Consider the following 10819-nt stretch of genomic DNA (forward strand, 5'->3'; position numbering starts at 1 on the left):
TCTTACCTTTTGGAAATGAACATGGGGCAGCACTGGAAGCTGACAGACAGGAGGGCTGCTGGGACCCTGGGCTGGCAGGGCAGTGTGTCACCAGCCCAGGGACTCAGGCACAGAGCAGTGTGCGATACTCACTCATTCAACACCTTTTGTCACCCTCATCCCTCGAAGCCCCTCTTCTTGCTGAGCCTAGAACGGCACAGATTTGGCCAGGTTGACCAGGCTCAGAACCCGGTCCCCCCACTTTAGGTGTCCTTGGGCAAATGTCTTGCCCTAAGACCCATTGTGCTCATCTGGAAACATAAGGAGGAAATACAGTAACATCCACCTGCTATTGTCAGAATCCACTGGTAGAAGACTGGTTCTCTCTTGCCCCTGTACCATGCTGTGTCTCATGAACTTGTGAGGCAGGTGGCCAATAATTCAGCTATAACTGAATCAGGGAAGGGTGCAAATAGGTTGCTTTTTTAATATCAATATCCGTGAATCCAATGCTTTTTCTGTAATGACATCACTCTCCTTCAGTGGCATTTCACAAAACCTTCCCTGAATGGGAGATAAAGGGGGTGGAGGGAGGGCCAACCCCTGGGGACCTGCGCCTATCTTCTCTTTGCCGTGGCCCAAGGAGAAGATATTTGCAGTCAGCAAGCCAATCTCATCTTCCTGCTAGTGTCAGATCAGGCTGGCACTGGGCTGGCCACTTCTGCACAGCCCTGGCAAGGGCTTGGCACATAGTAGGTGCTTCTTGGCAGAGGGAGCCACAGTGGGGCAGGGGAATGGTGGGAGAAAGGCACAATGCGGAGAGGGGGGCTTCCCCTCCTAAGGAAACAGATCCGTGGAAGTAGAAAGGGGGGAACAGACAATGCAGACCAGGCCCCTGAGCTGGCTGATTGGGGTGGCACCTGATGTGGGAGGCTGGCCAGGGTCTCTCAACACAGGGTCTGACGGGAAGGCCATGGAGTAGAAACACCAGGGGTTAGAAACTCAGGGTGCAACATTCATGCCCGGGGGAGGGCTAGGAGCTCAGAACAGCCTGACCCAAACCTTACCATCTTGGTCCATGGCTCCGCGTCTAGAAGGGAAGCTTGCTGCCAGTCTCGCCCAGCATGCAGCTCACAAGTTCATGGGATCGACCAACAAGGCTTCCTCCTTCCAGCTACCACCACCAACTCCCTGCTCACCAGCTCACCAGCTCTTCACCATGGAAACCCTGCCTGGGGCCTCAAGCTAGTCTGGCCACCTGGCCCCAGGCCTACAAGTGGCCTCCCCCTTAGACTTGCCAGTACCCAGGGCTGTACCAGCCACCAGCCCCACCCTCCTGCAGTGCCTGAGAAGTTGCTGGCTGGCAGGACTGCCCAATTCCTTGGGTAGGTCAAGGCCCCGATCTGTGGACACTGCCCACATACCCTGCATGATGGCTCCCAGCCCAAGAGGAGATGAGAGGGCCTGTCCCTTCTCAACCCCAACCTCCCTCATCTAAACCGAAAGGAAAAGATGAAAGAAATCAAAGATGAGGGTGAGGACTGCAAGCTTTCACTCAAAACCTCCCCATATTCTTCAGTCTTGCGCTTCCCCCCACAGTCCCTCTCCAATAGTGGGCTCAGTGGCCCCAGACACAGCCAGCCAGAGTCCATCCAAAAAAAGGGAGATTCTTTATTCAAAATCAGCACTCGGATTCTTCAAGCCCCAGCCCAGAGGGGGCAGCCCTCCCTCCCCTCTCCCCTCACCCCACCCCTGAGCCAAAGCGAGGGGAATGGAAAATGAGAAGCCAAGAGGGCCTCTGCCAGGGCAGGCTGCCTCCAGTGTGTGGTGAGCCCAGTCCAGCTGCCACCGACCCCTCCCTATAAATTAAGTCTCTGCAGCCACAGCTGTGCGGAGGCATATTTGTGGAAGGAAGGCCCAAAGACAGCGTTGCTGACCCCAGCCGTGGAATGGATTGAGAGATCAGGGGAGGAGAGGTATGAAGGAGGAGGAAGACGCCCTAAATTTTGGTCCCGGGGGAAAAGAGGAGGCCAGTTGGTCCAGTTTCCGTGTGTTTGGAGAAGGGAATGTATTAGTAAGCACAGGGGGAGAGGCCGCCATTGGGCACCCCCAGAGGAGATGCGCCAGGCCCTCCCCCTGGCAGAGAAGAGCCTGAGGGCTCCAGGGGCTCTTGGGAATGTCACTGCTAAAATATATATTTATATATATTAACCATCCAAGGAGGGGCAGGAGCGGGGCGGGGAGCGGATCAGAGGATCTGGCGTGGCATCCCATAGCCGGTCATGCCCGCCTGAGAGGCCCCACGGTTGGTGCCCATCTGTAACCCAATCACGTTCTTGCCCTCTTGCAGTTGGTTGTCTGAGAAGTTCCGGGGGTTCTCCTTGGACTTCCTGGGTGGAGAGGGAGGGTTGGTAAGGAGGAGGTTGAGGCTGCCCCAGTCATGTCCTCCCTTTGTCAGCTCTGCCCTTGAGCCTTGAGCTCTCTGAAGCCACCTCCTCCCTCTCCAATGGGAGTCCCGGGCCAGAGGATGAAGGAAATGAAGGTGGAAGTACTTTGTACATGGCCAGCTGCTAGAATGGGACAGGCCTGGGCAGCCCCAGCCATACTCACTTAGGAAACCAGTTGGGATCCCCAGAGAAAAGGCCATCATCCCGGGCTACTGCCAGCCCACCCAGGTTCATCAGCGTCCGCTGCACGCAGGCCATGTTCTTCCCTGGGAGGAAAAGGGGGTGTTGGCCTCAGCAGAGCTGGGGTCCTGGATGCCAGGGTTCCACCTCTATCCCTAAGTCAGCAGGCCCAGCTTCCAAATTCTTTTCCTCTTCACCCCACCTTTCCCCATCCCAGCCCCCAACATGGTCAGCTCCCCATAAGACGCACACACGTGCGAGGGCACACACATGCGAGGGCATACACGTGCAAGGACAGACACGTGCGAGTGCATACACGCGTGAGGACAGACACGTGTGAGCACACACACGTGTGAGCACATACATGTGAGCTCATACACGTGCGAGCACATACATGTGTGAGCTCATACACATGCGAGCACACATGTGCAAGTGCATACACATGCGAGGGCACACACGTGCGAGCTCACACACGCCTGCTCCACCACACCCCTCTTTGTCCTCAGAGTGCCAGAAACCTGCCCCTTCCCCCTGGTCAAGATGGCCCAGCCCGGTCTCTGGTCCCCTGGGTGACAGCGCTGCAGCCCTGGCCCACCTTCCCAGAGGTCCACCGTCTGGAAGATGTCGGTGGTGTTGATGCCGTAGCGCTCGGCTGCTTGCAGGAACTGAGAGATCTGCTCCATCTGCTTGAAGGCCATGGTGGAGGCCTGGATCTTCTTCACTGGGCCCTGCCCCTCTGGGTACAGCCCGTTAATGAGCTCACACAGCACCTGGGGGAGGGCGGCAGGTGTGCAGAGGTGAGGTCACGCCCACTGAAGATCAGAACGCTCCACCCTCAGGCCAGAGACAGTGACCCACAGGTCTCTCTCCCTCTGAGCACACCTGTCAGCCTCAGGCTCCTGCCAGGCCAGGCCTCTGAGGCCAGAGTGAAAACCTCGATATTTTAATATCAACAGTTCTTTCCTTTGAGTACCTGGTGTCATCTAGGGCCTCCACGGCCAAGGCCCATTCACACACACCCACACACACCACCTCTTCACTCAGTGGGAGGGAGGGAAGGTGCACCCTCTCCAGGCTCAGGAAGAAGTCGGGTCGGGTAAGCCCTCCTTCTTCAGGTGAAACAATTGCAGTCCCCAGACCCGGCCCTGCTCTCCCCCTCCCAGCACCTCCGGTCCGAGGGGCCCAGCTCTCACCGTGCCATCCTTGAGCCAGTTCTGGAAGTTCTCCCGCCCGGGCTGGGGCCGGCCCACGTCCTTGCGGCACTGGGTGGTGATCCACTGGATCAGGATCTGCTCCAGGTCTGCATCGTACTGTTTCTCAATCTTCTGCTGCACCTCGCGGCTCAGGCCGTAGGCGGGTCCCCTGTTGGCCATTCTGAAGGGTGGTGGTGGCTGTGGGGAGCTGGGAAGGGGACACACCCAAGCCTTCGGTCAGCACTCTGCAGCCTGGGGGGGCGGGGGGGGAGGGGGGCGCGGCTCTGCCTGCAAGGACACACATCATACCCCCATGGAGGCCCCCAGAGGTGAGAACAGCTGCCAAATGAGGGAACCCTCATCTTGAGCCCTGGACATGGGCTAGGACAGCACTGCTCAGAACCCTGGCCACACAGGCCACCTTGGGTTCCCACCCCCGTGACATGCAGTCCGTTTATCATTAAGGCTTCCACTAAGTTTCATTTAAATGGCTCCATTATTGCCCTGGCCGGCTTGGCTCAGTGGATAGGGCGTCAGCCTGCAGACTGAAGGGTCGCGGGTTTGATTCCAGTCAAGGGCATATGCCTGGGTTGCGAGCTCGATCCCCACCCAGTAGGGGACATGCAGGAGGCAGCCAATCAATGATTCTCTCTCATCATTGATGTTTCTCTCTCTCTCTCCCTCTCCCTTCCTCTCTGAAATCAATAAAAATATATTTTCTAAAAAAATAAAAATAAATGAATGGCTCCACTACTAAAATGAAATGTAAAGCCCACTGGGATAGATAAGGGGTAAATAAGGTCAAGATAGGGAGGTTAGCCCCTGGTTTGGGGTGGTGAGTTTTAACAAAGGCAAACTGGCCCTGACTGGTTTGGCTCAGTGGATAGAGTGTCGGCCTGAGGACTAAAGGGTCCCAGGTTCAATTCCTGGTCAAGGGCATGTACCTTGGTTGTGGGCACATCCCCAGTAGGGGGTGTGCAGGAAGCAGCTGAATCAATGTTTCTCTCTCATCGATGTTTCTAACTCTCTATCCCTCTCCTTCTCCCTTCCTCTCTGTAAAAAAATCAATAAAAATATATTTAAAACAAAAAACAAAGGCAAACTGATCATTCTAACCCTGCTTTTTTCAGCCCTGGGAAGGAGGATTTGGGGAAGGAGGAAGAATAGAGAGTGGTTTGGGAAGCCTAACTGAGCACCCACTCTTTGTGCTAGAAATTCTAGCAGATAGAAGTCGCTTCTCCTGAAGTTGCCCACGGTACCACCGAGAGACACAGTGAACACATATTAAAGGGCAAGGGTTGTACACGACAAATACCAGACTACACAGTCAGACCACATGTTGTAGGAATTCAGAAAAGTGTCTGGGCAGGAGCAGCTTGGAGGGCTTCCTGGAAGAGGCAGGTCTGCGTACACCCTTCACAGATTTCAGCAGGCAAAAGGAACTCCCCACGAGAAACCAGGCAACGAAAACAAATTTGAGCCCTGGCCCGTTGCTCAGTGGTTAGAGCAGCAGACCTCGGACCAAAGGATCTCAGGTTCGATCCCCAGCCAGGTCAAGGACACATACCTTGGTTGCAGGTTCCCCAGCCCCCATCAGGGTGTGGGCAAGAGGCAACCAATGGATGTGTCTCTCTCGCACTGACGTTTCTCTCTCCCCCTCCTCCCTCCCTTCCACTCTCTCTAGAAACTAATGAACAAATTCTCCTCGGGTGAGGATTAAAAAAAAAATTCTACAAGGCAAAATAATGGTGCCCCCACAGATGTCTATGTCCTAACTGCCACAACCTGTGAACGTTGCCTCACACGGTAAAAATCGATTTTGCAGGTGTGACTGAGTTAAGAATCTTGAGATAAGGAGAGGGCCCTGCACCATCCAGGTGGGCTCAGTGCACTCAAAACAAGGGTCCTCATGAGCAAAAGAGGGCGGCAGCTGAGCCAGAGTGCGGACAGTGAGAAGGAAGCAGAGGTGGGACTGTGGCAAGGCCAGGAGCCAAACAACGCAGGTGACCTCGAAAGGGTGGAAAGGTAAAGCAGTGGGCTCTCTCCCCTAGACCCCCCATGAGGAATGCGGCCCTGCCCACACCTGATGCCAGCCAGTGAGGCCTTGGGTGGGACCGTTAGAACTGTACGAGAGTAAATGGATGTTGCTTGAAGTCACTAAGTTTGTAGTAATTTGTTACATCAGGGAACGAGTACAGGAGCCTGGATGGTATTTTTAGAGAAAACGGGGAAAGTGGGAGGAACGGAGAGCTACGCAGGAACTTCGTCTGAGGTTGGGAAGAACTGGGTGGTTTCCTGATCCGTGGCCTGAGTTGGCAGCACCTTGCTCTGTGTGGGCAGTGTGTTCCCATACCTCCTCACTGCCTGGGCCCCACACCCAGGGGCCTGGCGGCAATGCCACCGATGCCAGGACCCCGTCCCCTCCCTGGGTGGGCAACTTGCTGCGTGCAACAGAGCTAGCTGTCTGGGTGCTCAGAAGAGGGGGTCCCCAGGACAGGCACCTGTGCTCCAGGAGAGGAGAAGGAGCCACTCCTCCTGCCCACATCTGGCTCCAGGCCAGGGCAGATTTCAGGGATGAAGTCATCTGGCTCCCTCTCTCCCATGCACCCCATGTTGAACAATCCGTGAACAATCCGCCACCCCCTCAGTGGGCCTGAAGGCTTGGCCTCAGGACACGTCATCAGGCCGCAGGGCCGCAGGGGCCGCAGCTGCCCCAGCCCTCTCACACCTCTCAGCCCCATGGTCCTGTCTCAGGCCAGTCCCCTCCCCCACTCCCACATGGCTGCTCCTTATCCAGCTGCACATTTCCGGCAGCGATCCTCCCCATAAATCAGTTATTTTTAAACCTCATTCAGAGCAACCCACCCCACCCCACTTCCCCCAGCCTGAACGCTGGGCCAGATGAATGTCAGTCTGGGCCTTGACCCCACACAACCAGCCACACTCACGCACTCAGCCGGGGGAGGGCAGGCAGTCGAGTGGCCGAGGCCTGTAGAGAGGAGACTAGATTTCCCCCAGGCCAGACCCAACTGCTCAGCCACCACTCAGTCGAGACCTGTGACCCCTGTCACACAGGGGCACGGCTGGACGCTTGGGAGGAAGGGAGGGGGCTGGAGGCTATTGTCCTTTCCCAGCCCAATGTCCAGACTTCTCTTCTGGGGGCAGCTTCACTGTTACCACTTGGGTCACTCAAGGCTGTGTCTCCATGGGCCCACGTGGCCTCGAGCCCAGGGGTCACAGTGGCCCAGAGAAAAAGCACAGAATGATCAACCCACACCCCAGAGTTAGGAGAAGAGAGCAGGCCCAGAGCCTGACCCTTCCAGTGGCCCCCATGGGCAGACAGACAGCCTTGCAGACCCACTTCTGGACACGGGGTGGACTGAGGGCCCCTCCCCCGCCCCGGCGCCTGGACACAGCTGGCAGGGTCACAGCCTCCAGCTGCCGTGTCCAGGCTCCACTCCGGGCCACTGCCCTAGAGCCCTGAGGTGCCAGTCACAGGGCAGAGCTCCAGGAAGGGGCAGACCCAGCCGGGCCAGCCTGTGACAGCTGGCTCTCCTCCCCACCCCACCCCAGCAGGCGAGGGCTGATGGGCTGTGGCTGCTGGGGCACGAGTGGCCCACCCTAGTGACACCCACAGGACTACTGCTGCCCTCCCTCAAAGGAAGGGAAGGCAGCCAGTTGCCTGCTGGGCTGGGAAGAAGCTGTGGGGGAGATGCCCAAGGGCCCAAGCACAGGACCCAATGGAAAGACAGCAGCTGAACGACTTGGGGGGGTGGTGGCTGTGAGAAACCTAAACTGGAGATCTGCCTACATCTGTGGGAACAGCCCTGCACCCCCACAGAGAAGGGCACGCTGGTTGGGAAAGGAGCAGCGGCCACAGGCCTCAGCCCTGCCCAGACCCTGGGCTGGAAGCTTACCTCACCTCCCAGGCCAATGCCAAGGAAAAGGCGGATGCGGCGTGGGGGTGGGGAGACGCAGGGTTCCTGGAGGTTTCACTGGAGACAAAGGGACTCTCCATTCATTGTGCAGATAACCCCGGGGAACTTCCCAGCTCAGAACTGGGACAAAGAGTATTCTAAAGGGCAGAGTGGGAGTCCCTGTCCCCAAAGCCAAGTGCCACACGGGACAGGCAGAAGCAAGGACGGTGGGGAACCCAGGACTGGGGTAAGCCCCTCACCAAGAGCCGGCGAGCAGAAGAGAAAACAAGCCATACAAACAGGAAGCCGCAAGGCCTGCGGGAGGAGGGGTGAGGTGGGGATGTTGCCATAGCTTCTGTGTACCAAACAGGCACGGGTCAGGGTGGGGGCACTCAGCACGGGGGAGTGGTGACAGGCTCCGAGCGGGTAGAGGTGGGTCCTTGGGAAAGGGGCCGCCTCCCAGCAGTTCTGGGGAGCAGCAGGTGCAAGACGCGCCTGCAGGAGGCCGCGTGGAGGTGCAGAGCGCACCTGGAGGACAAGGAAGTTCTGCGTTTGGGGCAGAGAAGTAACTCAAGAAAATGGTTCCGGAGAGGCCGCCGTGCCACCTGGGAACAGAGCTGGACTCTGAGCCAAAGCCCCACACCTGACACTCCTGTGGGCAGGAGGGAGGGGAGAAGGGATCAGGGGCCAATCCCCGGGGCAGCCAGGCAGTGGGAATGAAGAGGGGCTGCAGTCCGACTACTTCTCGGTAGTCGGCCCCGCCCCACCGTGGGCTCCCCTGCAGTTTTAGGTCATCCGCGAAGGCCAGGGGGAGGAAGGGGAGGGGGCTGAGCCAGGCGGGGGCCCTCCGTCTGGTGCCCTGGGGTCAGAGGGAGAACTAGGGAGCCCCCCCCCCCCGAGTCCCCTCCTGCACGGCCTCCGCCGCGGCTCGCCCTCACCTCCCCCCGCTGCCTCCTGGAAGCCCCCCGATACCAAGTCCCCCCAGGTCTCCCCCCGGCCGGGGCGCCGGGGGCCTGCAGGGCGGGAAGGCTGCCGGCCGCTTCCGGCCCTCGGGTCCGGCCCCCTCCTGGCCACACCCTGGGCCGTAGCGACCGCGGTGAGTCACGCCGCCGGCGCTGGGGTGACGCAGCGGTCTGGGCAGCCCGCCGCCGCCTGCCCGCAGCCGCCGCCCGCTTTCTAAGCAGCGGGGTGAGGGCCTCGGCTCACGTTGGGGCGGGAAGCGGCCACCCCTCCCGCCACCGCCTCGCGCTGGCCGGGCACCGGGCGGGCGCGGTCAGGGCTGCAGCCTCCCAGTGCCTGCGCTAGGGGGCTCCCCCGAAGGAGATGCGGCTGCAATCCCGCCGGGACCCGGGGAGCAGAGGCCATCGTGGGGCCGCCGGAGCGCAAGCCCGTGACCCCGAACCCCCAGGAGGCACGGACAGGCCGTCCCGGGGCGCAGAGAGCGGGCAGCGCCGCACGTGCCCGGGAACCAGGAAGTGCGGGGAAGTGCGGGGCGCCGAGCTGCCCAGGGACCCCGGGCGCGCCGTCGCTGGGCCGACTAGCCAACCCAGACGCCCCCCTTCCGCACCCGAGGGGACCCGAGCTGCAGCTGCGCGCGGGGTGCAGACCCCGAGTCCCTGCTCAGGGCCGATGCCCGTCTGTGCACCGCAACAGGCCTGACCTCATGGCCCAGCAATGCCGCCAGGGCTGGGGCAGACCCTGACGGCGCGGGGCGACGCGGCCATCGGACCTGGCCTCCCAGCCTCTGCTCGGTCCCCAACCTCAGTGCAGCTGGTCGCCGACGGAGCTTCTCGCTTCCTAGAGAGCCCCCCCCCCCCTCCCAGACACACACGCCATTAAAAAGCCCTCCTTACCGTCGGGCGGGCAGGAGAGCGCGCACTGCGGACGGGGCTGCAGGGCGAATGGATCGCAGCGGCTGGGCTGGGGGTTTTCAGCGGCTCCCGCCTCGGACGGGGCGGACCGGGGGCGGGGCGAGGACTGGGAGGGTTTAAAGGAGCCGTAGCGGGAGCCTTGACCGAGGTTAGAAGGGAAGGGCTGTGGATGGGACCTTGGTTACAGGATCTGGGGGTCAGGGCCTCCTAGGGCAGCGGCAGTGGCCTTCACCCAGAACCACCTCTACCCCAACCCTAGAGCCAGGAGAGGCGTGCCCCAGTGGGGACTTTCAAGACTTCAGCCAGTTTATGTGGGGAAAATCCTCTTGGTTTGAAAAGGGTGGTTAGGTCCTGACCTAACCGGTTTGGCTCAGTGGACAGAGCGTCAGCCTGCGGACTGAAGGGTCCCGGGTTCGATCCCAGTCAAGGGCACATGTCCGGGTTGTGGGCTGGATTCCCCAGTTGGGGGCATGCAGGAGGCTGCCGATCAGTGATTCTCTCTCATCATTGATGTTTCTATCTCTCTCTTCCTCTCTGAAATCAATAAAGAATAAAAAGAGTGGTTAGGGCCTGGCTGGCATGGCTCAGTGGTTGAGCATCAACCCATGAACCAGGAAGTCACGGTTGGATTCCCAATCAGGGCACATGCCCAGGTTGCAGGCTCGATCCCCAGTGTGGGATGTGCAGGAGGCAGCTGATCAATGATTCTCTCTCATCATTGATGTTTCTATCTCTCTAGCCCTCTCCCTTCTTCTCTGATATAAACATATAAAAGGGTGGTTAGGTAAACGGAGGCACAGGAAAATGCACCTCCCCCCTAGCTGACTAGGGTGTGACAGGACTGGGGCTGGCAGGCCAGGACAGCACCCGCACCTACTTCAAGCCGAGGCAGGAAAACTCAATGAGGTCATTGCTTGTGGTGCCCAACGCAAGTGATCAATCAGCGCTGGGACCCAGGGTTCAGACCTGACTGCTCCCCCCTCCGCCGCCTCCCCAGTGGAGGAGGCGACCAGTGCTCCTGGGAGTGGAGGAGAGCAGTTTGGGGGCTAAAGGCGTGCTCCCCCCTTTCAGGCAGAATCCCCGCTTATATCCACGTGTGGTAGAAGCCAGTTTCACCTGGTTTTCAAGGACACCCACCATTGTCCTTCCACCTTTCTGTTCTCTCTTGCCCAGTCCTACTCAGTCCTACCTTCCAGGGCCTCGGGCCATTCCCTAGAAGCCAGTCAATGTGC

General features: G+C 59.3%; 1 protein-coding gene across 1 annotated transcript; it reads right to left on the reverse strand.

Moving 5' to 3' along the window:
* Positions 1-1626: 1626 nt before the first annotated feature.
* Positions 1627-9713, reverse strand: TAGLN2 (transgelin 2). Its single transcript, XM_036343136.1, has 5 exons — positions 9570-9713; positions 3800-4007; positions 3202-3376; positions 2590-2692; positions 1627-2369 (listed from the first exon to the last, which is right to left on the reverse strand). The coding sequence occupies exons 2-5, from the start codon at positions 3977-3979 to the stop codon at positions 2228-2230; spliced, it is 600 nt and encodes a 199-aa protein (XP_036199029.1). The 5' UTR covers positions 3980-4007; positions 9570-9713; the 3' UTR covers positions 1627-2227.
* Between the last annotated feature and the right edge of the window lie 1106 nt (positions 9714-10819).

Source organism: Myotis myotis, unplaced genomic scaffold (genome assembly GCF_014108235.1).
Source record: "Myotis myotis isolate mMyoMyo1 unplaced genomic scaffold, mMyoMyo1.p scaffold_m19_p_18, whole genome shotgun sequence".
NCBI lineage: Eukaryota > Metazoa > Chordata > Mammalia > Chiroptera > Vespertilionidae > Myotis > Myotis myotis.